This window comes from Pistacia vera, unplaced genomic scaffold (assembly GCF_008641045.1).
Source record: "Pistacia vera cultivar Batoury unplaced genomic scaffold, PisVer_v2 Contig197, whole genome shotgun sequence".
In the NCBI taxonomy this organism is placed as follows: Eukaryota; Viridiplantae; Streptophyta; class Magnoliopsida; order Sapindales; family Anacardiaceae; genus Pistacia; species Pistacia vera.
The window spans coordinates 1,067,005-1,093,518 of record NW_022195998.1 but is presented as its reverse complement, the minus strand read 5'-3'; the positions used below and the strand labels follow the sequence as shown (position 1 = coordinate 1,093,518).

The following is a 26,514-nucleotide window of genomic DNA, read 5'->3' as shown; positions in this document are numbered from 1 at the left end:
AAGTTATTCTAAAACTGCAACTACAAATGATTTAATAAAATTGTTTGGGAAAATAAAATTAGAATTAAAAAATAAAATATATAATTGTCATGTTAGTGTAGCTCTAACCACTGATATTTGGAGTGGTAGAGCTGAACAAGATTATATTTGTATGTTTAGTCATTATTTTGATAACGAATGTATATTAAATAAATCATTATTGGGATTTACATTAATAGATGTGGATCATAGTGGTCAACAAATTTATAATAAAATTATTGAAGTTTTAGAAGATTATGTTATTGTTCGCAAAGTGATAAGTTTAACTTTAGATGATGCAAATGCTAATAGTAAAGCTATAGATTTTTTTCAAATAAATTTTCCTTTTTACGACAATTTGAAGTTTTTTCACCAACGTTGTGCATGTTATATTATTAATTTAATTGTAAAAAGTGGTATGTAAAATATTAGAAATAATGTTGACAGAATTAAGGTTTCTTTAGCTTGGATTACTAGTAGTAATAGAAGAAATGTTGAATTTCAAGATACTTGTATAAAATCAAATATGCCTCCTAGAACTTTTGCATTAGATATGTCAAGTAGATGGAATAGTACTTATTTAATGCTTGATTCATGCTTACCTTATACAAATTTAATTAGTTATTTTGTAGCAAATAATAGGGGTCTTCATTATTTGGTAGACAGTGATTGGCATATAGCTAAAAAAATTCATTCTTTTCTTAAAAAAATTTTATTAATCTACTTTACAACTTTCTAGTGTGTATTATCCTACTAGTCTATTGGTAATACATACAAATATAAAAATTTCAGATTTATTTAAAAAAAAAAATAGAAACAATGGAATTTTAGCGGAATCAATAGAGGCAATGGAATTAAAATTTAAAAAATATTAGAAACCCATTCTTTTATTTATTGTTTAGCTGTCATATTTGATCCTAGAATTGAATTAGCGCGTTTAGAAAATGGTTTAGACATGTTAAGTAAAAATTTACAAGACAAAGCATATGCCAATCAACTAAGAGAGAAAAGAGACTGTCTTGTAGAGGTATATTTGCAATATGAAAAAAGGTATGGGAACTAGCGAAGAGGGGAAATACCCGAGAAAGTAGCATTAGAAGAAACAAATGAAGACTTCGACTCCTAGAGTGTACTTAATAGGCCAAAGAGAACCCAAACTCGTAGCATAACCTCCTCTTTAGAAGCATCAACAACGAATGTACTATCCTCCATGCAGCTACAGAGTAATGAGCTTCACCAATATTTGAGAACCCCCAACGTACTACCAACAGATCCACAATAGAGAGCCAACTTTGATGTCTTAAAATATTGGAAAACCAGAAAATGTATTTTTCCAGTATTATCAAAACTTGCCCTGGATGTTTTCTCTGTTCCTGTCTCAACCGTCTCATCCGAACAAACATTTAGTGCAATTGGAAAAGTTTTAAATGATAGAAGTACTAAACTTTCACAAAAATGATTAAAGTCATCACATGTCTTCGAGATTGGAAACGGTCACGCCATCAAGATCAATACGAGGTTGTCGACGATACTTTAATAGAATCATTTCAATTTTGTAATTTAGATGATACAGATGAAGGAGGTCCTAGTCAACCCTCAAATTAGTTATTTTGTAAATTTTAACTTTGTAATTTATAAATTAACTGTCAATTATTGCACTCTTTTTTCCTTACCAAGTTTTTATCCCAATTGGGTTTTTCTTGGAAATGATTTTAATGAGGCAATAATTGTTGTAATTTCTAATTTCTCTTTTTTTTTTTTTTTTTTATAAATGAATAAATATAATTTTTCTTATATTACAATTTCATTGTATTAAAATTGAATTAATATTTGAAATGTTAACAAAATAAAAATTAATTGAATTGAATTATTGATATTTGAAAGCTAGCTAAAAAAATTACACAAAAGAAAAAAATAAAAAAAATTCCAAGCCGGCCGGCCGCAGAAAAACCCACTGGGTTAGTATGGTGGGCCGGGCTGGGACAACCCTTCTGGCCAAAGGGGTGGGCCTAATCCGACCCACCTTGTTGGTGGGCCGGTTAGGCCCGACCCACAAATTTGATAACTCGCCACAAGACGGGCCAGGCGGGTTATTTTTCCACCTTTATCGAGGAGGATGATCCATTTACAAGTTCTAAAACACTTGTGAACTTGAGTGGGAAAGGAATAGCAAGCATAACACACTTGCAAATTCGTTGAATAAAAAATAACTATTCCAGGTCTTAAAACACTTGGACACTAGCATGTGGATCACATAGATGATAACTCGGCCCAAACCCAAGGAAAGAAACCAACCCTGTTAGAAATATTTTTATTTCACATAAGTGGTACATGTATTAAGGGTTTTATAAAATAATTAAATTGGCTAAAGGGCATGGTGTCATTTACTTGATAGAGAGGTTACTACAGGTAATAAATAAATGAAGTTTTGGAGTTATTAAAACTGCTATAAAAAAGGAGTCACTCTATATCCCAATTAATTTATTACATATTTTTCTACACAAAAGGAAAAAATTAGCAATAAGGGAATAAAGGGAGAGTATATTGTGCCTCTTTCACAATTCTATAAAGAGAACTCATGGATTTAGTATATATTATTTCTTTATTAAATAGTAAAAATACATTAAGTTTCGAATATTAGAAATATGTTTAGCAATTAGGGCATAGAAATATGATTATATTATTGTTTCTTTGTCAAAAGAAGAAAATTTGAAATGCTATTAAGAATAACTCATAAAAGCCCAACTCACTTTGTAAAAAAAAAAAAAAAAAAAAAAAAAAAAAAAAAAAAAAAAAAAAAGGTCAACCCAATCCAGTCAATCGGGTCAACAAACCTGGTTAGGATCTGATAAAGTGAACCAGTCCAGTCAACGATTCGAATCAATCAATAGTTCAAACCGTTGACTAAACTGGTCAACCATCAAAGTTAACGGTAAACCATCAAAGCTAACGGTCAACCATTAAAGTGGACGATCAACCATCAAAGTTAACAGTCACCGTCAACATTAACGGTCAACCGTCAAAACTAATGGTCAACCATCAAAGTTAACGGTCAACCGTCAAAATTAATGGTCAGCGGGTCAAATTGACCCAATTTTGACCTTGGATAATATTATTGTTATTATTTAAGTTTGATACTATATTATGTATAATTTGTTAGTTAACAAAGTGATCAAATTAGAATGATTATTCCATAGATATCAAACTAAGTTAAATTCAATTACTCATGATCGTTAGATGCTTTAAAGAGATGACATGATGTATTGGACATGAGTAATTTGAAGTTCATAAATTATAGGATAGTTAAAGGTCACCCAAAGGTAGATTAGTTAATTCTATAATTATGAACATAACTGTGGTTAATTAATGTACAATTAGGTGTGTTTAATATATCCAAAGATAACGAACATATCTAATGAAAGTACATTTGATTATTAATTAAGAAAATTGCTTCAATTAAGTTTAATTATCGTAAATTGTTATATCTCTCAAAGGAGATTTTCAATATACATTTATGATTTAATAATAATAAATTTTAATATCTAAATCTAAATTTATATATTAGGTATAAAACTCAAAGCATTAATATGTAAGCATAATTTTGTTTTTGCAGCATCTGCTCTTCATGCCTGATCTGTTGTGAAGTTTAATGGGTTCAATTATAATGAGTGGAGTGAGCAAGTCGAGTATTACTTGGGTGTTCAAAACCTCGACCTTACACTCATGATAGAGAATCCAACTAATCTCACTGAGAACAGCATTGATGAGGAGAGGTCTTTCCATAAAGAATGGGAGAGATCGAATAGATTGAGCTTGAAATTTTTATGAAGAAATGGTGAGTGAAACTAAGACCTTATTTCCTACCACATAATATGCCAAGGAATTTATGAGATTAGCCGAAGAGACTTCTCAATCTGAGGCTGCTAACAGGTCCCGTACTGGGGCATTAATGAGTAGGCTGACCACCATGAAATATGATGGTTCTTGTAACATGTATGAGCATGTGACTGAGATGCCAAATATAGTAGCAAGAATTGGAAACATGGGAATGTCTATGAACGAAAATTTCCTAATTCAGTTCGTTATCAACTCTTTACCTCCTCAATTTAGTCCATTTCAAATTAATTATAATACAATTAAAGATAAATAGACTATGACTGAGCTTCAAACTAAGTTAATACAAGAGGAGGAAAGATTGAAGAAACAAGGAGTTCATTTAGTTAATCTAGTGGGTCCGTCTAGAGTTAAGAAGAAATCCCAACAAGAAGTATGGAAAGGGCAAAAGGTCATTGAAAATTGATGAGTCTTCTGCCGAAATCCGTAAGAAGGATAAGACTAAAGAAAAGTGTCATTTCTATAAAAAAGTTAGGCACTATATGAGGAACTGTCTAAAACATAAGGCATGGTTTGAAAAGAAAGGTAAGTCTAATGCTTTTGTATGTTTCGAATCATATTTGCTAGAAATTCCTTATAATACTTGGTAGATTTATGCTAGATGTACCACTCATATTTCTAATACTATGCAGGGATTCCTTATGACCCAAACCATAAACGAAAATGAAAGATTTGTATATATGGGAAATCAGGTCAAAGCACGAGTTGAAGTCGTTAGAACCTATCATTTAATTTTAAGTACTGGACATCATTTAGATTTGTTTAATACTCATTATGTACTGAAGTTATCCCGTAATTTAATATTCTTTATCTAAACTTGGTTTAGAAGGATATTCTTTTATATTCGAGAATTGATGTTTCAATTTATTTAAACATAATTGTTTAATTGTTTAATTGTTTTTAGTGTGCTTTGTGATGGATTGTATAAATTACATCTTTACAGTTTATTTGCAGAGACATTGTTAACCTTGCATCATAGTATAGGAACAAAACGTGCTTCTGTGGATGAGAAATCTGCTTATTTATGGCATAAACGTTTAGCCACATATCAAAAGAAAGAATGCAAAGATTAGTAAAGAATGAAGTTTTACCTGATTTGAATTTTACAGATCTTGGCATTTGTGTGGATTGTATTAAGGGAAAACAAACCACATCCACTATTAAGAAAGCAGGCACTAGAAGCACAAGACTCCTTGAACTAATAGACATAGATATATGTGGTCTTTTCGACGTACCTTCTTTTAGTCGGGAAAGTTATTTCATTATTTTTATAGATGACTTTTCACGTTATGGAAATGTATATTTATTGTGTGAGAAATCTCAATCTGTTAATATCCTAGAGGTATTCATTATTGAAGTTGAAAGACAATTAGATAGAAAGATGAAAGTAATACGATCAGATAGAGGTGGTAAATATTATGGTAGATACAATAAATCTGGATAATGTCCAGGTTCGTCTGCTAAATTCGTGGAAAGTCGAGACATATGTGCTCAATACACAATGTCAGGGACATCGCAACAAAATAGTGTTGCAAAAAAGCAAAACCGTATGTTAATGGATATGGTTAGGAGTATGTTGAGTAACTCCTCGTTACCCTCATCATTGTGAATATATGTATTAAAGATTGTTGTATATTTACTAAACAGGGTTCCTAAGAAGGCATTTCTAAAGACTCCTTTTGAATTGTGAACAAAAAGGAAACCTAGTTTGAAGCACCTGTATGTTTGGGGTTGTCAGCAAAAGTCAGGATCTATAATTCACATGAAAAAAAACTAGATTCAAGAATGATCAGTGGATTTTTTATTGGTTATCTAGAAAAATTTAAAGGGAATCGTTTTTACTGTCCTAACCATAATACAAGAATAGTTGAAACTGGAAATGCAAGGTTTATTGAGAATGGTGAAACTAGTGGGAGTGTTGAACCATGTAAAGTAGATATTCAAGAAGTCAGGGTATAGGTTCCTGCAGCTATGACTTCTACTGAGGTTGTGGTTCCTGTAGTTGTTAAACATTCTGATAACAATCAAGAACAACAAATAATTGAGCAAACATTTCTTAATAATGTAGCAGTCAGTGAACCTATAATAATGAATCACATGAAGTAGTAAATGAACAACAAGAAATAACATTAAGAAGATCTCAAAGATAAAGTAGATCTATCATTACTAATGATTATATGGTTTATCTTCAAGAGTCAGAATTTGACTTGAGAATGGAAACAGATCCAATTTCGTTTGCACAAGCCTTTTAAAGAGATAATTATGCAAAGTGGTTAAACGCTATGAAAGAAGAGTTAAAATCAATACAATACAAAGAAGTTTGGGATTTAGTAGTATTGCCTGAAGGTTATAGAACTGTTGGGCGTAAATGGGTCTTTAAGACCAAACGCGACTCTAATGACAATATTGAACGTTACAAGGTCAGACTTGTAGCCAAAGGTTTTAAATAGAAAGATGGTGTTGATTATAACAAGACCATTTCACTGGTTTCCTCAAATGACTCTTTTAAAATTATTATGGCAATAGTAGCCCATTATGATCTAGAGCTTTATCAAATGGATGTGAAAACTGCCTTTCTGAATGGGAATTTAGAAGAAGAAGAAGTTTACATGAAACAACCTAATGGTGTGTAAATTGAACGGAAAGAACATATGGTGTGTAAATTAAAGAGATCAATATATGGACTAAAACAAGCTTCCAGACAGTGGTACCTCAAGTTTCATAATACCATTACCACTGTTGGATTTAAGGAAAACACTGTTGATCGGTGAATATATCTAAAGGGTCAGTAGGAGCGCATTTGTAATTCTAGTCATGTATGTTGATGACATCTTGCTTACTACTAATAATTTTGGCAGATGTATGAAACAAAGAAGTTTCTCTTTAAGAACTTTGAGATGAATGATATGGGCGAGGCATCTTATGTGATTGGAATTGAAATTATTTGTGATAGATCACAAGGATTGTTGGAGTTTTCTCAAAAAGCTTATATCAACAAAGTTCTAGAAAGATACAACATGGATAAGTGCTATAGGAGTCTAGTTCCAATTCAGAAAAGTGATAAGTTGAGCCTTAAACAATGCCCACATATTGAATTGGAACGCAAGCAAATAGAGTATATTCCTTATGCATCTATTGTCAAAAGTTTAATGTATGCTTAGACATGTACAAAACCAGACATTGGTTTTGCGGTCGACTTGCTGGGCAGATATCAGAGTAGTCCTGGAATGGATCATTGGCGAGCTGTAAAGAAAGTGTTGAGATATTTACAAGGGACGAAGGATCATATGCTTACCTATAGGAGATCTGATAATCTTGAAGTGATTGGATATTCAAATTCAGATTTCACTAGTTGTGTAAACACCAGGAAATCTACATTTGGGTACGTTTTATGTTAGTTGGAAGAGCAATTTCATGGAAAAGTGTTAAACTGTCTATCATTTCTGCTTCCCCTATGGAGGCTGAATTTGTGGCATGCTTTGAGGCCACAGTTCAAGGATTATGGCTGCAGAATTTTATTTCAGGGCTTGGGATTATCGATAGTATTGCTAGGCCGCTGAAAATTTATTGTGATAATGTCGCAACAGTTTTCTTCTATAAAAACGACAAATATTCAAAGGGCGCTAAACATATGGAATTGAAATATTTTCCGTTAAAGAAGAAGTTCAGAAACAAATTTTATGATAGCGGATTCGCTGACTAAAGGGCTGTCACCTAAGACCTATAATGAGCACGTTGAAAATATGGGTATTATTGCCCATCATGACTGATTTATGATGTGTTGTATATGTTTCTTGATTTACATTACGCTCCTCATGTTTTAGACACTCTGAGATCTTGATGTGTTGTTTCTGATTCATATAAATTTTTCTATTATGTGTTATTTATATTATATTGTTTGCTATACATGAATGATAAAGATGACAGAATTTGTCCTTGATAAAGACATTATTGTTGGACCATTAAGAATCATTATAGATTGTTCTGATTATAGAATTTGTAATGTGATACGTGGAAAGGGACTGTGTTGATTCAATAACATACTACCACCATGATCCTTATGAATTCTTGCTCAATAATGTTTATATGTTTGACCATTTTAAGATATAACCTTTGGCTAATTATTATTGTGTACACATTATGTATTATTTCTTAAATATAAAGTTATTTAGTATTACATGGACCAAGTGAGACAATGTTAGAAATATTTTATATTTCACATAAGTTGGTCCATGTATCAAGGTTGTTTCTAAAATAATTAAATTGGCTAAGGGGCATGATGGTCATTTACCTTTAATGGAGAGGTTACTACAGTTTGAGAGTTATTAAAACTGCCATATGAAAGGGGTATTCTCTCTTTGTTCCCAATGAATTCATTACGTATGTTTTTCTTTATCCATCAAAAGAAAAAAATTGACAGTAAAGGAATAAAGGAAAAGATATACAATGTCTTTCTTTCACAATTCCATAAAGAGATTACTCATTGATTCAAGTATGTATTATTTCTTTATTAAATAGTGAAAATACATTAAGTTTCAGATATTGAGATTTATGTTTATGCAATTTAGGACATAAAAATATAATTACATTATTGTTTCTTTGTCAAAAGAAGAAATTGATGAAATTGCTATTAAGTTTTTACAAGCCCAAGTTCGCAAGAAAACAAATCAGATCCAGCCCAAACTCAAGGAGAAGAACTAGCCCAAATTGTGTAAAGAAAATGAGACATCTCGGCCCAAACCCATTCAAGCACTAAAATATCAAGTGAAGTTCAAATCCAACAAAGAAAATGCCCAAGCATTCAAGAAGTCCAAGACTTTCCATTATCTAAGCCCAAAGAGCATTTCCATGCTACTTTATTTTGGATCCATTTCAATGAACTCCAAGGCCCAAACTCATGTACTCTTATTATTAGGATTTAATTAAGTGTTGTTATGTTTAGTTAATTATCCTGGGTGGCATATTTACTTTACTTAATTAGTTAATTATCTTTGTAATGCTACTATAAAAGCAGACTCTCTCACATTTTGTAAGGTTAAACAATGATATTGAAAATTAAACACTTGAGAAGAATAACCTTCCTTTTGCTTTAAAATCTTTATCCAAGTCTTGACACAGGATTTGGTGATATTCAACATCAAATTGATGGAGAAATTCTTTATGCTTGAAGACCTCTTCTTGTCTCTATCATTTTTTATTCAAGTAAGTGTTCTTGTGTTTCGTCTTACCGTGGCCAAATTTCTAATGGTAATTTAGTGTTGTCCGAATCTGGTTGGTGTGTCATGTGATGTGTTTGTGCATGTTTTGAAGTTGAAATCCTCTTGTTTAGTGAAATCGTGAAGGTGGATTGTGGAGAGTCCTGTTTGGCCGAACTTTGGCTTGTGAGTTTTTGATATTTTGTTGAGCTTTCATGGAGGTTTTGGATCAATTATTGTGTCAAAATTAGACTGCACAATCAATAACTACAAAAACCACACTACAGGGTTGTATAACAATTAGTAGGTTACTGATATTCTAGAAGCATGTTCTAACTGTTAAAACTACAAATACTCACATGTGGCTTCAAATAGGTGCCCAGTAGGTATATGAAACTATATAGTGTCCTAAAGAAGTTCTTACTCTCTTCAAGCTTCCCTGCACAGAGAACAAAATGTTGAATGATTGTATAAAATTATGAATCAACTCATGTGAATAAACAAAGATTTACAAATATATATCTATATCTATAGATATATATATCCATTTTATCACACATCTTTCCTCTCCATTCCAATGTAGGATAAACAACAAGGTAAAATAAAATATAATACCACAGCACGGGATCCTAAAAGCAAGTCAACCATTAAAATCATGACCTTGTTTGATGTTCTAGCTATGTTGGTTATATCTTCATATTTTTTCATTTACAGAACCAGGGATTCAGGACAAGGTACCAATAAAACAAACGTCAAATATAAATAACTTGAGGCAAACAAGAACAAGAAACCACAAAGCACAGGTTTCCTCTTTAAAGCAATATATAACAACCTGGTTTTATCTCAAACTTTCAATCCATCTTCTGTTACCTGACCACGTGATGCCAACTTTCTGCAAATAATCATTGAAAAAGAAGAAATATATTATTCAAACAAGAGCATTTATTTGTAACATAAGGGAAACAATAAATTCCTTTTAACTACACCATACGGAGAATAGACTGAATAGTAGTGACAAAAACTGGGCCTTACCTTGGTTGATCAAATGATAGAGTGCAACAATATCTCCACCAGCACAAAATGCCCGACCACTGCCCTTCAAAAATTCAAAATTATTCCTTAGCAATGAATAAACCAAAATCATTCATTAACATCGAACAAGTAAACAAGTTAAAACTTGAATCTAAAATTTGAAAAAATCAAAGAAGAATTACCTTCATCATCACAAAACCGATATCTGTATCATCTTCCCAACATTTATAGAGTTTATTCAACTTATCTCCCTAAATACACAAAATAAATAAATATATTCAAGGTGAAAAAAAACCTAGATGACACAACTTTTAATAAACATCTATTGAAATCGAACTGTAAAATAAAAAATAAAGAAAAGAATAGAATCAAAGACCACACCATATTTGTGTTGAGAGCATTCAGAACCGAGGGTCTGTTAAGAATCGCCATTCGAGAACTAGCTCTACCTTCCGCTAATACCTATAAGTTATAAAGAGAAAATTAAATCAATTGAATGTTAAAAAAAAAAAATACGTGTAATTCTTCTCAACACTGGTCCAATCGATGAATTCAAATTATCTATAACTCCTCTTCTTTCTCTTCTAACAGTCCCTTGCTAGTGCGAACTTCCCATATCACCTTGGCACCCATCAATTTCAGTAGCAGCAGGAGTAACAAACTCATCCTTCAACTGAACTCCGTTACAACCATCCCGTGCCCTAAAATCATCAACCGAAATACTGGTTTCCCTTCGAATTCCACCGACCAATCCATAACTAAAATCTTGAGTCACATGAACTTCTTTTAACTCTTCCACACTCTCCAACAAAACCAATTTAAAGAGAGGAAGACAGAGAGAAATTAAGAGTAGTGGAAGCATATTAACATTCAGTNTGTTGAGAGCATTGAGAACCGAGGGTCTGTTAAGAATCGCCATCCGAGAACTAGCTCTACCTTCCGCTAATACCTATAAGTTATAAAGAGAAAATTAAATTAATTGAATGCTTAAAAAAAAAAAAAAAATTACGCACTGAATTGAGGTTAACTTACTTGATTGTCAGGATCATCATTAAGAATGTTTTCTGGAATAGAAGAAAGAGTCCGGTATAGAGTGAGAGCTCGTAAAGTGTGGCCACAACGCCTTACAATTGATGCCTTGAAGCTTTGCATTCTCTTCTCTCTCTCCTCAGTTGCTCTTATCAGAACGGGCTTGCCAAGTAGCAATTGCATATTATATAATATTATCATCAATGTTTTTAAACCCGGTTTAGGCTTTCATGTTACACACGGTTTGCTTCGGTTTTGAATATATTACCGTTTAAATCTTGACAATAAAATATAAATTATAATTTTTGAATTTCAAAACAAATTTTAGATTTATTTAATTTCACAATATTAATCTGAATTTTTCATTGGTAAATACTATATATTATTAACTATTTCAATGGTGAATACGCACTTAAAAATCTTATATTAAAATTATTTTCTATTTAAAAATTTGTACACTTAATAATATGTAATTCTATATATCTTCTTAAAGATTGTTTTAACGTGTTACATCTCAACAAGAAACTTATTGGTGCAATTTCTCGTACCAATGAGAAGTACGTAAATATCCTTGATACGTAAAAGGTCTTATAAGACTCATGATTTTAATGCTGGATCAATGAATGAAATAAAAACATAATAATAACATAAGAAAGAGATTTTAGAAATAGTTCGGATGTTTCATGCAAATCCTACATCTATTGTTTTTGTATTGTTTTCTGTGTTTTTTATGCGCACAAAGACAGTTTATAAAGTATGAATGAAATCTCACCCTTAAGAGCATCTCCAGTGATGCTCTTTATTAATTTCAGAATATAAAGAACATTTTTTAAATTTTAAGAAAGAGAATGTGTTTTTTAAAGAAAAAGACTTAATAGGAGAGAGAATTAATAAATAAAATACATATAAACTTATAATTTATTTATTAAAATTAAAATAGATAATAAAATTTGATTTTCTAAATGTGAAGAGTCAAATTCATTATTATTTTATATTCAAAGAATAAAAATTCTTTTAATCTCTTATTTTTATAAAGTTAAACACTTTATAATGAAGAATTTTGAGGTTTAATCGGGGTAAAAAGTGTCTGTAACTACTATAATGGCAAAATTTGTAAATAAAATTAACAATGACACTTAATTCATCGGCACAATAAAACTAGGAACAAAAGTCGACAAATCAATAACACCTTTTGATAGGACAATTATAATTTTGATTATAGTTAATAAATAAAACACAATGAAATAGGCGAAGTGGAGAGATGGTGTGGAGTGGAGGGAGCCGGAGATGATATGAAAACAAACTTTCCTTCCATTTCGCAGCTGACACTTCCATCAACTGCAAAAGTCAGAAGATTCATCATCCTTGTCACACCTCACAGCCCTATCTTTATCCTCGATCCTATTTCCTTATCTTTCAATCTCATATCTTTTTCTCTCTATATCTAAGCAAATCACCCTTCTTTATCCGATTCAACCGCTCCTATTCATCATCATTGTTCCATTCCCACCCTCCTCCAAAACATCAATCTTTCCACAACAATGGCCAAGAACCCAATGAGAGTTCTAGTCACCGGCGCTGCTGGTACTCTTTCTTTTCTACTACTACTTCTTCCCTTTCTATAATTACAAACACGTATGCTGAATATTTCAATCTTCTGAATTAAGTCTTAAAACAAACATGACAGTATATTTTAATCTTATTCTTTTTCCATATTCATCATTAAGTTTTCTTGGCAAAGGTATTTTGTAAAAGGTGGGTGCTTTTCTTTGGAGTGAATGATGTTTCTGTACATTTTCATGGCTTGTAGACTTCATTTTGGTATCTCATTGCCGTATTGCTGAGGTGTGTGTAGAGATTCGTAGACTTAAATAATATTGTATCTTTGTACATATATGGACGACAGTTAGTTTCCTGATTTTAACAGGAAGATTTGTGGTTCTTTTTGTTTTGAGAAATGGATTACTTTTACATTGTACTCCTTCAGAAAATTCTGGTTGTTTTGTTTTGTATTTCGTTGTTTTGGAAGATTATAAAGCACATGGCAAGTTTCCTAAATGTACCAAAGGAACCCATTACAATATTGGTCGCTGGGGCTGCAGGCAAGCTATTTGAAATCTATTTTTCTTGAAAAAAAAAAAAAAAACAAAATCAGTTTTTTTTTTTTTTTTAATTCCTTGTCGAAATTATTTAATCCTTAAGTCGTCATCATGCATGGGCTAACAGATCGAAAATCTAAAGCCGCCGATGATACAGTGTTTTCCCAAAAGTCAAACCTCATATCTCTCCTAACTTTGTTGTTTATTATTTGACCAACATTTAATGTGTATGTATTAATTTGAATAATGTTGAACAGGGCAAATAGGGTATGCTCTTGTTCCAATGATCGCCAGGGGGGTCATGCTAGGTCCTGATCAACCAGTAATCCTGCACATGCTCGATATTGAGCCTGCAGCTGAGGCCTTGAATGGGGTGAAAATGGAATTGGTAGACGCTGCCTTTCCTCTTCTTAAAGGTGTTGTTGCTACTTCGGACGTTGTTGAAGCCTGTAAAGATGTCAATATTGCTGTCATGGTTGGTGGATTCCCACGAAAGGAAGGTATGGAAAGGAAGGATGTTATGTCTAAAAATGTATCAATTTACAAAGCTCAAGCTTCAGCTTTGGAGAAGCATGCCGCTCCAAATTGCAAGGTGAAAGACATGAAACCCTTACATTAAATGATTAATTCTTATATTTCTCCCCATGAAGTTGTCTTATTTTTCTCATTATTTATAAACAGGTGTTAGTCGTAGCGAACCCTGCAAACACCAATGCACTGATTTTGAAAGAATTCGCACCTTCAATCCCAGAGAAAAACATCACATGTCTTACACGTCTTGATCACAACAGAGCATTGGGCCAAATCTCTGAAAGGCTGAAGGTTCATGTTAGCGATGTGAAGAATGCGATCATATGGGGCAATCATTCTTCTACTCAGTATCCTGATGTCAATCATGCAACTGTGGCCTCTAACAATGGGGAGAAGCCTGTCAAAGAAATTGTTGCGGATGATAATTGGTAGCTAAAATGTTACTTAATTTCTACCTGTTTTATTCATCATTTTTCTAACTTTTTTCATTTTTATTTTTGTCGTAGGTTGAATTCCGAATTCATCACCACTGTGCAGCAACGTGGCGCTGCCATTATCAAAGCTAGGAAGCTATCAAGTGCTCTCTCTGCTGCAAGTTCTGCTTGTGATCATATTCGTGATTGGGTTTTAGGCACTCCAAAGGTTGGTTATATCCTCATCTTAAATTGTATGCAGAATCCATTTCTTCTATTTTTCTGTACTAGCATAATTTATTTGTTTTCCTCTGCATGTTTGATTAAGGGGACTTGGGTTTCCATGGGAGTGTATTCTGACGGATCTTATGGCATCCAAAAAGGCCTTATCTATTCATTTCCTGTTACATGTGAAAACGGAGAATGGTCAATTGTGCAGGGTAAGTTTATTAACTGAATAATGTTTTAGAAGCTAAAAATTTTTACAATACTAAAACATATGTTTACTGAAATTGCAGGTCTCAAGATAGATGAATTCTCAAGGGCAAAGATGGATGCAACAGCTAAAGAATTGGTCGAGGAGAAATCATTGGCCTATTCGTGCCTCAATTGAAACTCAACTTGCAATTGACGCTGTACTCCTCTTCTAGTAGGAAATATTATATAGACAATAAGTTTATTAAAAATAAAAACAAGGACCCTCTTGTTCTAATCTTAGTTAATGTAATAATAAGCATCCCTTCTTTCTTGCAGTTGTTATTTGTGTTATTGGAAGGGGATGGTCTTTCTTTTATTTATAATATAATGATTATTGTTTTACTTAAATATTGTTTTACTTAATTATTGTTTTAATGTGTTAATGCTTTGATTCCCATCAATCAGAAGTACGTAAGATCTTTATGAAACTTGCTTGAAGAACTTGTATGGAATATATTATGTGATGCGGAATCTGAAAAGTACAACCTAAAGATTTTTAAAGGTGGCTCGGCATATATATTATAAATAAAATGACATGTAGGTGACTGGGGATTGACCGCACAATATAATGTAGTAAATTATTTGGTCCAAATTGAAATCGGACTTTCAATTTTTCAAAAATCTTATCACGATTAATCCAAACTCTACATTCGACCACGTTTTTAACAGCTTGAAATGGGTCTAGGAAAAGGAAAGCCACGCGCGTGCACAATGTACTAAAACCGTAATCTAAGCGCAAAGCCATGCGCGTGTACGTTTCAATATTACACACCCGCATTTAGGGCTATAAAAGAAGGTAATGACGAAAGACCACTGAGAAGTGCATTTAGCGCCTAAGTTTCAAAGATACCGTTAAGAATTTTTCTTGCTATTCCAGTTTCTAAGTTACCCACACCTACGCTCCCAGATTTGAACCCTCTTCCTCACGACTACGACGGCGAAGGCGAAGGGGAATCCAACGTAAGCCGTTCCACGGCAACGCCGACCGGTGAGATTTTCTATTTTTTGTCGTGAATTTAAGTTTGATTGGCTTTTTAATTATATTTTCTGTGCATTTGAAGACGGGGGTGTTGTGATTTTGCGTCTATGGTTTATATTTATCTAATGTTTAATGTAGAGATTTTGTAATTGTCATTTATGCCTTTGAATTTCAATCTAAATATTTATGCTCCCTCTCAAAAGTGTAGGAATATTTTTGGATTAAATTCTAATTAGGGTTTTAGGTGAGTATACAGAAGGTGTAAATATTTGTTTGACCTATTCTTTGACTAAATTCATAATTAATTTGTTGTTTTCTATTTCTCTAATCTCTCTCCTTTTCTTTTGTATATGACTTGGGGATTCGATATATGCTTTCCACTTGAATTTGTAGTCAACATACATGGTTCTTGCTGCCATTTATCTGAATACAATTTTGAAAGCAAACATATTGTTTCTTTTAGGTTTTAAAAAGTGAGTAAAGTACTTTCTGAAGCTTGGTTGAGTGTTTGTTTCAACTTTTCTAATTTGGAAGATTTTTAAATGAACAATCAGGCGAGAAATATATTGAGGATTGAAAAATGGATGAGACTATGAGGCAACTCCAGCAAAATTTGATTGAGCTTGAAACTGAAGCTGAGCGTCTTCTTTTAGCCCGACATCAGGTAATTGAATTCTGACCCAAAAACTTTCTGTTTTCAACATATTTGTTTGAACCCCCATACTCTGTTTGGTTGCTGAAGAATGAGTGGAAGTAAAATGATTTTTTTTGGAAGCAGCTATTAAGTTTCTTTATGATATCTGAAGTTAAACATTTGGCCTCTTTGAAAAGAAGTTGAAATTTTTGAGTTAGGATACTGGTTTTTTTTTTTTTTTTTTTTTTTCTCATAGGGGTGAAGGATCAAGACACTATGATGTGTTTTAAAATAAGCCTGATGCAACCACTTTGTATGACTGGGTTTTTGACTTGTTGGAAAATTTTGAAGTATTATCATGAATGCAATATTTGTTTTCTTTAGTTTCTTTCCCTTGATTTTCTTGGGCCAAGAATGGCATTTCACTGATTCCTGCTCATGGAAATTCAGTTAGTTGAAAATGATAAAGTGAGGAATGGGAACAGGGAAGCGCTAACAGCTCTGAGGAAGAGGGCTAGGACCACGAGAACCAGTATTCCATCTCCTTTTGAGTCAATAATGAAGGATATGGGGCATCCTGGAACTAGGCCTTTGGTGAAGGAGGTATGCACAACCTGCGGTGACCATGACGCAAATGAGCACACATGGATGATGTTCCCAGGAACTGATGTCTTTGCTAGAACTCCATTTCATGCTGCTCATACTATTTTGGAGACAGGTGTCTTCTCGAACCCTCTCAGTGTAACTGAATTATGAGTTAAAAAAATTTCTTAAGTGTTCCTATATCAGAAGTGGTATTTTCTTTTTCCTGGTTTGACTTACGATTTGTAAAGCAAAAAGTTTTTTTAAAAGCTATAGGAAATATATGTGATCTACCTTGATTCAAGGATAGGTTTGACTGGTGATATAGTGAGCATTTTGTTTTTTGAAGGTTGGTATGCATTATTATTATTTCTCTTGAAAGAATTTGTTTGAGTTTTGATAAAAGTCAGTGACATGGCCGTTAATTGCTTAAATAATGACTAAAAAAATATTAACAATCAAACAGTTAATGAGATGATTATTTAACGCTCTAAAGGTCCCTAGCCACCCTGAAGATTATTAGGGAACAGTACGGAATCGAGGCCCCCAGCCACCCTGAAGATTATTAGGGGACAGTATGGAATCTAAGTTTATTTGTGCAATTATAGTTATTTTTTTGAATCAAAGTTACTTGTCAAGGCTACCATCTTTGGTCTTTTGTTAGAAGGTAAATATTTCTAAAATTATTTTAGATTTATTAGCTTGTCACTTTAATAGTAACATCTGTCTGCATGTGAAAGAATGACAACTAAATTCAGTGATGGGCTATCTTTCAGTGCTCACTGCTAGGATAAGTTATGGGTAATTGAGAGGCTTCTTTGATGAAACTACACAAAAATATCTGCCTTTTATGAACTGAATTGAATCTATGTTGTGCAGTTCACCGGTCATCCTGGATTTTGTTTTTAAGAAAAGAGAGCATTTCAGAAGACCATTTCTTCACAAACATAAATTGCTGAAATAATTAATTACTTTGTCTACCTTGTTCCTTCTATTTTTAGTCAGGGAATTAATTCTATCCTTTCTTTTCATTTTTCCTGAAAAAGCAACAAATACCTTTTATAATAAAATAAATGTGCAAGGTATATGCTTTGATGCATTGAATTGCCGCCAAAACGCCAAGTACATTTAGGACTGGTTTGATGTATTCTTATGTTTAATATGTTAAACTAAACATTCTTTCATCTTGCTATTGTGTTATTCTTCTACTGTTATTTCGATTGCTGTTATATTATTCTTCTACTTTTATGATATCTTTGTTTTAAAGCAGATCAAACACAACTTGATTATGATGCAAAAAAATTGCAAAGCTATGTGAAGGAGAAATCCTTTCATATCTCAGAAAAAGGTGCCCTTGCTGACAAGATCAGTCCTGGTGTGCTCAGATCTCTAGTAACTTTGTCGGACAAACCAAAGTAAGTCATTCCCGTGGAATTGATAGTCTACCTCTTTATAAATTGATCTCCTTTTTTTTTTTTTTTTTTTTTTTTTTTCACCAACTGTATCTGATCCCATGTCCAACAAACTGAGGTGAAAGGGTTGAACTTCATCCTTTCTGTTTAGGTGACAGTTACAACAGCAGAGTCACCAATTAGTTATTGAATAATTTCTGGAACTTCTCCCACAATACATGCAGCCCATAGGGCTAGAAATTCCTGACATCTTTTGCATATAACTATTGATTATGATGGAATATCTAGAACTTGTTGGGTGTATATTCTACGTTCCAATTATTAGTGTGTTTCATGGTTATATAGAATCTACTCATGGTTAATTATTGTTGACAGCTGTCAAAATGCTTTAAATGTGTCATCTTTGCTTTTGAAATGTGTTGGGTTGAAAAATGAGTCTGCCTTGTTTTCTGATTGCGAGATGCATCGCAGAGTTTTTAAATTTTTGTTTTCAATTGCTTGCTATGCAGAGAATGCCTGCTACATGTAGTTCATATCATGGCTCTAGTTCTAAACTTGGACACTGAAAAATATCCAGTGTTCCTATATGCCTTGACGGAGGATTATGAACAAACTTGACTTGATAGTATATTTAGCTCAGGCTTTGTTTCTGTATGAACATTTTTTAAGTTTTTTCCTAGGCCCTGAATATCTGCATAAATGTGATTGTTGAGTTTGTGGTAAAAATAGTTTTTGGTTGTCTCTTTTTCCTCACCTAGGCAGCAGTTTCTTCCTCACAGCTTAAATGAAGTGTCAGAGAAGCTTGGTCAGCTCAGGGACCATTTTGTTTTTTACTCTTAACTAAAAGTATGGAAGTTTCGTGGGGACTGATCAAACAGTTGAAGATACCGTGTAACATCATTTTCTACTTGTTTTTATGTGGTCCTGTTTACTGACTCTCCACATGATCTAGATGGCCTTTATGAAAATTGTTCTCCATAGATGTTTCACATGGCTTATATTGACTCTTTTCTTTTCTCCAAAATTTGAAACATTGATAAAGCTTTGAGTGTCAGTAAATCTAAAATACAAGAATTTATCTTTGCTTAAGAAAAAAAAGTGTCATAATAGGGCCTTAGATGTTAAATGAATGTCCTGGTTTTTGCCTAAATTTGTTTTAATATAGGATGATTGTTGGGATTTCCTTGAAATCATGTGACGTATCTCTTTTCCTTTCTAAGTATCTATTACTCAATGCATGTAGACTACATCTTGAAGATATATTTGTGTGCCTTTACATGCCTTAGGTTATGATTTATGCATTGTTTATCATTTATTTCTCAGATATGCCATGTTTTTCCCCTTTTTATTTCACAGAGCACAGCATTAGTTAAAAGACTGGCTGAAGATGCACAGATTTTGATGATTTTGACTTAAGACAAGATTCTCAGGATCCAACTTTCATTTCTTTGTTAAGACGTTTGTGCTTTCATGGTGAAGGCTTCAAATGGTGGTGCACGAGTACATGTGGACAAACTGAAATGCCCAGAATTGGTAGCGTCATTGTAAGTTTATAAATTTGGGGATGATTTATTTCAGAATGAGACGTCGGCATGCCAACGGCTTTATTTAGTTTAATTCAGTTTAATTGGTACCAAAAAACATAAGCCTTAAAATTTCCATTGATTTTTGTTTTCAGCAGCAACACAATAAGTCAATAATGCTTCACCATATCATCTAAAAACACTGGAAGTATGAACCCTCAAAAGAAAAAATGTCCTGACTGTTTGAAATATACATAAGTACCATAATAGGATAGAATTATACACTGTACGCATAGTGTGATTGTTACATTTTCTAAGGTGTTATTGTCAATTGGTTAGCTTAAAAATCTTATGTTTCATTAGAGAGAAGGCAATAAGTTTGAATAATGAATGGGCAGGGAATGAGAAAGTTGGGTGGTGTCCTGCATGCTTTTGAGATAACATGGTTATACATCTACCCGTCAGGGTGATGCGATGTTGGCTATGCAGAAAGAAGACGCTAAAAAATGGACTTTCCTGGCCCAATTTTTCCTCTTCTATTTATTCCACCTTTATTTACTCCCACTAACTATTACTATTTCGTACTCTAAATGTATAGTGACTTCCTCTCAACCTAAACTGGGCATGTCAAGGGCACCAACTCAAATTCGGTAAGGATTTTATCTATGTATTTTATGTACAAAAGACAAGGAAAAAAAAATTGTAATTTATATTTTATAAAACAAATTTGGAAGTCATAACTCTATATTTGTTATTCTGTTTAACGTAATTTGATTTCAATTAAGCTGGAAAAACAGGAAATTAAAAAATTATTATGGGAACCATCAACAATCCTAAAAGTTTGCTTTAAAATAAAATAAAAATCAAGTTGGAAAAGATATTATAAATTTAAAATATTTAATAAAACTCTGACTAAGCAGTAGGCATTCCGTACAGAAGAGTCAACGTCCATGTCAGGTTTTTCACCAAACCCACCAGACTTCTACTGTACTTTTCCCCTCTCAGTTTTGCTTTGTATTTATTGACTCGGTCTCTCTCTTTTTTTAATTTTACACGCTTTGCTGTATACAATTTCTCATATTCGCTGTACTTGTGTTCCACCTGTTAACATTGTTTGGGAGTTTTATAAAATATTAAATAGCGTTGTTCAGTTCAAGTTATTGAGAGTACATAAATTGGAGGGTTCATATCAATTATCAGCAACAACAAGCCACTTGCAATATTTACAGATTAATACATCGTACGCTGAAGATTTGATTGTCTTATCTTCCGTCTTCTTTCTAACTACTTACCCTTGCTTTTTTTCTTTATTTACACCAATTGCCCCTCTCATAATTCTGTACCCATAGTCAATTCAATTGTGTCTTGTTTACTGGGGAATGGGGATGTTTGAGCACACCACACGTGTTTCATGGCCCTCTAGACTACTGAAGCCCTTGCAAAATTTCCAAAATTGACTAGTTTGTTTTCCCAACAGTTTTTCACTGTTGAAGAGATGAATGAATGAATGGTCTGTCAGTTGGAGGTATATATATATACATGTTGAACTATCTTTCTACTAATTTCAAATGAGGCCAATAAAATGTATGAGTTCTTTGAAGATTAATACTGCCAGGAAAAAGCAAACCAGATTCTACCCCTAAATGGCAGATATGCAGTAAGTATTTTCCTTGTAGTTACAGTACAATTTGCTGAAAGCATATATATGGGTGTGTTTGGTTTAGTATTTTGGATAGGATTTTAGGGATAGTATTGAGTTATTGGATAGGGGAGTATTACGAGATAAATTTTAAAAATTTATGAAAAAGCCCTTAGGTTTACTAATTTAACTAAAGACCCTAACATATAAAATGACCAAAACACCCCCACCACCTACAGTGTCAGATTCCGGCCACCACCGCCGAATCTGGCCGGAAAATTTCGTTACGGCACAGAGCGGTCGGATCTGTGTCGTAACACGTTGTATGGCCTTTTTCGGCCAGATCTACGGTCTGTTATGGCCGTCGACGGCCGGAAAAGCCCAACGAGGGCCATCTTTGGCCGTCAGCGACGGCCAGATCCAGATGTGGCCGTCGTTGAGCCAACGACGGCCACATCTGGATCTGGCCGGAAAAGGCCACAACGATGAACTTCCGGCCATTTATGGTCAAGTTAGGCCTTGTACAGATTCCGGCTATCACAGACGGTAGTTGCCGAATCTGACAAGTTGGGTTGATGGGGTGTTTTTTGTTAATTTTTAAACTTTTTTTAGGGGGTATTTATTGAAATTAATAACCTTATGGGGTTTAAATGTAATTAAAAAATAGGGTAATATTTCTGGAATAATATGCCAAACTTATTTGAGAATAGGATCCAGAATAAGGATAAAATAGTAGCCAAACATGCAGTATATTTCAGCATTTTTAAACTCCCTTGTTTTTTTTTTTTTTTTGTTTGTTAAGGTTGAAGAATAAGGGTTCGACACCATTAATTTAGTTAGGTTAAACATTTTTCATAATATGATCGCCTTTGATTTGATGAATAATATTGAATTGAAAAATTGAAATGTTTTGGTGAAGTGGATCGAACATGCACCGAGGTCACGGAAGCATTTATTCTTTGCCGTCAGAAAGAAATAAGAAGAGAGAGCATCTGACTACAAATTTAGTTTGAATAAGATACACGATTATACCGTTTTTGACCCCTTATGGTCTACTCGATTGACTTCACTTTATATAAGATTTAAATGTTTAATCACTAATAAATATGCTTATAACTCTTTCTGCTGTGCACATGGAAAATACAGGCCTTTTCATAATCTCTCCATTATTTAAATTTAATCAAATAAATTAGCAGGAAAATAGATACTCATTTCTATTATTGTATTAATTAAGTTAGGTTAATTTTATATATAAGTCGGGTCGCTTTCGGGGCATGGATAAGTTTGAAAATTTTGGATCTTATTTGTGAGAAAAGTAAAAAATAAAAATAATGAAAAAGCAAAGAAAATCATGTACCCATGCATGATGAGCGTTCTGCCCGACTGAGCAAAATAGCAATAGGGTATGGGACCCATAATTTAGAGAAATGAAAACCACACGCTTATAGTTATAGTAGCTTTTTCTGTTGCCATTCCCATTCCTAACTAGTTGGACTAGGATGAACAAGACCCTACACTTTTATTAACCTTTACACAGAATTTCATTTCATTAAATATTATTAAACTGGGTTTTAACCATAAATATGTAAACATCAAATGGGTAAAAGTGTAAAATTATTAGGAGTTAAACTTAAACAGAACATGCTGCCAATCACACCTCTGTGCAAGCCGCTTCATATTTCATAAGCCTGTTTCTCCCAGAGAGAGAGAGAGAGAGAGAAGAAAAGAGTGCTGTAAATAGCTATGTGTAAAGGGCTTTTAAAGTGAAGAAATGGGGTAAAGAGAGAGAAGTTTTGAAAAGACAGACAGAGAAGCTTATTGTGCACGGCAAAACAGTGGAGAAACAGAACAGTTAAAATCTCAGCAAATGGCAAGTTAGGGTTTCGAAATTCGCATCCACTCCTTCACTGAGTTCCATACTGCCATAGGTGAGTTTAACTGCTTACCCTAAAACTCCCGAACAACCAACATGTCTCCAAAAGCAATTCATGCCCTCTCAAAAAGCTAAAACATATTTCAATTTCAAAACCAAAACCCAAAAAAAAAAAAAAAAAACCTATCCAAAACAACTACATAAATAAAGCATCAAAGAAAAAGCTCTTGCTTTTCTTTCCTCAATAATATATCTTCGTGAAAGCTGACACATTCTCCCCCACCCACAATTTTCTTTCTCTCTTCCTTTTTTTTTTCATCCTCTATTTCACACTTTTTTTTTTTATTTTTTTTTTCTTTTTAACTCTTCTTAGTGTCACAGATCTTTTTTTTTTTTTCTTTTTAACTCTTCTTAGTGTCACAGATCAAGAGGACCCATCATTACAACTATACGACGTAGTTTTCTCGCCGGACTTTCCACTGCAAATATGTTGGACTACCAATGGGGAAACCCAACAACAATTATGTTTACTGGAGATGAACCCACCCAAGAACCAAACCAAACCCGCCAGATTTTCGATCACTTCACCTCTCAACAATCCTTCACTGAAAATACTCACCACCATCAACACCACAACGACAACAACTTCTTTCCTCAACCCACTACTAACACAGCCTTCTACCACCATCAACACCCCCATAATGTTCATTCCCTATTTGATCCACGCGCGTATAGTGGCGCGTCCTCCTACGCTCCTTCACACCACCCCTCTATGCTTTCGATGGACCATGTGTCTACTGGCTCTGGAAGTGGAGGCGGTTACTTTGTTATCCCTAAAAGTGAAGAAGTTTCTCGACCAATTGATTTCGCTTCGAGGATTGGGTTGAACTTGGGTGGAAGAACTTACTTCTCTTCAACTGATGATGATTTCGTGAACCGGCTTTACCGTAGGTCCAGACCAGGCGAACCGGGTTCTTCTAACTCCCCTAGGTGCCAAGCCGAGGGCTGTAATGCCGATCTGACCCACGCTAAGCATTACCACCGTCGTCACAAGGTCTGCGAGTTCCACTCCAAGGCATCCACCGTGATTGCTGCTGGGTTGACTCAGCGTTTCTGCCAGCAGTGTAGCAGGTTTTTTCATTTTGGCAAATTTACCCTCCCCATGCATTTACATTTTCCATATTACTTCTCTTAACTCATAATCCGGTGGATTGTCAGTCAATTACAGTGTCCAACTTGACCTGATAATTAAGATTAGTATGAAGTGACGGAACTGCCCGTCTTTAAGAGGACTTAAGAAAAGAGCTAATGATTGATTTCTTTCTCGTACATGTGGTGATCCCGAGGGTATTAGCGTCCGTAAAAAGAAAAAAAAAATCTGCGATTTCCGTTTTACGTACCGTTTGCTTTCCTTTGGTACTGTTCTTGAATTGGTTTAACTAATTATTTGATTTAAATTACAAAAGACCCCTACATGCATTCATATTTTCTGTTTAACTGAAACTGTATATCTATTCTCTTATCCGGTGAAGATGGGTGAAGAAACATCGTAATTTGACGGAAACACCCGTGGAATAATGTTTGAGGGTTAATGATTGCTTTGCAGTACATGGGGAAATCCCGAGGGCATTATCGTCTGTGACTTAACATGATCTTGTCGCTGCACTTTCCGTTTATGTACTGATTGTTTTGGTTTGGTTGAGAATGGTTAGGTTTATAATTATGACTGCATTTTCGAAATTGAAATAGATTCCATCTTCTCTCGGAGTTCGATAATGGGAAACGCAGTTGTCGAAAGAGATTGGCAGATCACAATCGTAGAAGGCGGAAATCTCAACAACAACCAAATCTAGAAGGTCAAAAGCCACAGTCGCTTGAAACTGCTTGCAATTCCTCGTCTGAGAATATTGCAAGTAAGCCCTAATTATATACTTGAATGATAATACTTCATGTTTTATTTAACGGAGATTCTCAAACCTAATATTTATGAGCATTAATTTTATGTATAGGGTCACCTCCAGATTCAGGAATTCATTCGTCATCGTCGGTGACAGTTGCTGTATCACCGCCACGAATGTCATTGGATTGTTTTAGGCAAAGGCCTTACCAAGCAAATGCAGCTTCGTCTTCAGCTTCACAAAGCTCACTTTTTTTCTCTACTGGTTAATTAACGTCACTGATAAAAGGGTCGAAGGAATTAGCTAGCTTATCAATCAATAACATAATTATGAACTGTCTGCTTTCTTTTCCCTAAAATCTGAATGTTTACTCTTAAATTCTTACTAGTAATATAAAAAAATTTGACTCATGGATGGAGTGTCCTTTATTTACTTATTTATTTGTCCTGAAAAAAAAATATAAATTGCCAATAGTGTATATCTTTATGTTTTACCGTTTGAAATTCACCAGGAGTAAACACAGAAGAGGAGAATTGGAATTTTCCAATACAAGTAACTGTTTGGTTTCAGCAATAGTTTGGCCAGGCACGGGTGTGCAGGTTTCTATTCATTTCGGGAATTGCATTATTAATTAATCTGTTGTCTGGTCCCGACATTCCGCTAGAAAATGGAGTAAAAATAGATGGAAATGAGGAGGTGGAGTTGGTAAAAAAAAAAAAAAAAAAAAAAAATTTAAGGGAAGAGAGGATGAAGGAGTGATGGATGGATGGTGTCTCCCATATGGGGGCTGTACCAAGCAAAGTAATTATTGATAGAATCAATCTGATGGCCCAAATAATCTTTCTCTATATCATTATCGTGTCCGCGTGGCATTTACTCGTGTTTGTGGACTAGGTTGAGTGAGTAAAACCTCTTTAATAGGACCCCCATTCGTCGGAGACCTAGCCATAGCCACTGCTCTGTCACACGACACAACTCTTTTCACCTATTTACCTCGTGTTTTTAAAATTTAATTTCTTCTCAAATCAGACCGTCTTGCCTTTAATTATCCATGTACAGAGTCGTAGCATAGTTTGAAGTATTCTAATAGAGTTGCCATATAATTTGAAGTATGCTAAAAACCCAAGGCAAAACAAATGTTACCATTCCATGCAAGCGTATAGTTTTTCCCTGCATATATTGCTATTACAAAAACCACATGTTGCCGAAATTCCGGATAATATCGGTGTTGTCCCCGAGATGTGCAAATATATGTCATGAAATATCTGGCATGTAGTTATGGAACG

The 26,514-nt window shown here is 33.8% G+C and overlaps 3 protein-coding genes and 1 long non-coding RNA gene across 8 annotated transcripts; 3 read left to right on the top strand and 1 right to left on the bottom strand.

Moving 5' to 3' along the window:
- Nucleotides 1–9,484: 9,484 nt before the first annotated feature.
- On the bottom strand, nt 9,485–10,391 carry LOC116128095. Its single transcript, XR_004127694.1, has 3 exons — nt 10,322–10,391; nt 10,140–10,203; nt 9,485–9,546 (listed from the first exon to the last, which is right to left on the bottom strand). It is a non-coding gene; the product is annotated as an uncharacterized LOC116128095 (long non-coding RNA).
- A 2,724-nt stretch (nt 10,392–13,115) lies between these two features.
- Nucleotides 13,116–14,865, top strand: LOC116128092 (malate dehydrogenase-like). Its single transcript, XM_031413762.1, has 6 exons — nt 13,116–13,270; nt 13,525–13,859; nt 13,949–14,226; nt 14,305–14,440; nt 14,540–14,651; nt 14,730–14,865. Exons 1-6 carry the CDS (start codon nt 13,126–13,128, stop codon nt 14,822–14,824), a joined length of 1,101 nt encoding a protein of 366 aa, XP_031269622.1. The 5' UTR covers nt 13,116–13,125; the 3' UTR covers nt 14,825–14,865.
- Nucleotides 14,866–15,448: 583 nt separating this feature from the next.
- LOC116128094 lies at nt 15,449–19,936 on the top strand. Of its 3 annotated transcripts, XM_031413768.1 has the most exons (6): nt 15,449–15,676; nt 16,222–16,331; nt 16,752–17,019; nt 18,154–18,298; nt 18,447–18,478; nt 19,650–19,936. In XM_031413768.1, exons 2-5 carry the CDS (start codon nt 16,248–16,250, stop codon nt 18,448–18,450), a joined length of 501 nt encoding a protein of 166 aa, XP_031269628.1. In that variant the 5' UTR covers nt 15,449–15,676; nt 16,222–16,247; the 3' UTR covers nt 18,451–18,478; nt 19,650–19,936. The 3 variants fall into 3 exon arrangements, with proteins under 3 accessions (XP_031269628.1, XP_031269626.1, XP_031269627.1); XM_031413766.1 differs by lacking the exon at nt 18,447–18,478 and having other exon boundaries at nt 15,450–15,676; XM_031413767.1 differs by lacking the exon at nt 18,447–18,478 and having other exon boundaries at nt 15,450–15,676; nt 18,154–18,302; nt 19,652–19,936.
- Nucleotides 19,937–23,140: 3,204 nt separating this feature from the next.
- On the top strand, nt 23,141–25,815 carry LOC116128093 (squamosa promoter-binding-like protein 8). 3 transcript variants are annotated; one of them, XM_031413765.1, is made up of 4 exons: nt 23,141–23,385; nt 23,754–24,461; nt 25,119–25,243; nt 25,340–25,815. In XM_031413765.1, the coding sequence occupies exons 2-4, from the start codon at nt 23,818–23,820 to the stop codon at nt 25,495–25,497; spliced, it is 927 nt and encodes a 308-aa protein (XP_031269625.1). In that variant the 5' UTR covers nt 23,141–23,385; nt 23,754–23,817; the 3' UTR covers nt 25,498–25,815. The 3 variants fall into 3 exon arrangements, with proteins under 3 accessions (XP_031269625.1, XP_031269624.1, XP_031269623.1); XM_031413764.1 differs by having other exon boundaries at nt 23,746–24,461; nt 25,080–25,243; nt 25,340–25,811; XM_031413763.1 differs by having other exon boundaries at nt 25,080–25,243; nt 25,340–25,810.
- The last annotated feature ends 699 nt before the right edge of the window (nt 25,816–26,514 follow it).

Excerpts from the sequence above, each read along its gene's own strand:
- LOC116128092 (XM_031413762.1), top strand. The coding sequence starts at position 13,126 with ATGGATTACTTTTACATTGTACTCCTTCAGAAAATTCTGGTTGTTTTG. Across the intron at positions 13,271-13,524 it reads ATTGGTCGCTGGGGCTGCAG|GGCAAATAGGGTATGCTCTT; the intron begins GCAAGCTATTTG and ends AATGTTGAACAG. Across the intron at positions 14,227-14,304 it reads ATTGTTGCGGATGATAATTG|GTTGAATTCCGAATTCATCA; the intron begins GTAGCTAAAATG and ends TTTTTGTCGTAG.
- LOC116128093 (XM_031413764.1), top strand. The coding sequence starts at position 23,818 with ATGTTGGACTACCAATGGGGAAACCCAACAACAATTATGTTTACTGGA. Across the intron at positions 24,462-25,079 it reads TTCTGCCAGCAGTGTAGCAG|ATTCCATCTTCTCTCGGAGT; the intron begins GTTTTTTCATTT and ends AAATTGAAATAG. Across the intron at positions 25,244-25,339 it reads CTCGTCTGAGAATATTGCAA|GGTCACCTCCAGATTCAGGA; the intron begins GTAAGCCCTAAT and ends TTTTATGTATAG.
- LOC116128094 (XM_031413766.1), top strand. The coding sequence starts at position 16,248 with ATGGATGAGACTATGAGGCAACTCCAGCAAAATTTGATTGAGCTTGAA. Across the intron at positions 16,332-16,751 it reads TTCTTTTAGCCCGACATCAG|TTAGTTGAAAATGATAAAGT; the intron begins GTAATTGAATTC and ends ATGGAAATTCAG. Across the intron at positions 17,020-18,153 it reads TCATACTATTTTGGAGACAG|ATCAAACACAACTTGATTAT; the intron begins GTGTCTTCTCGA and ends GTTTTAAAGCAG.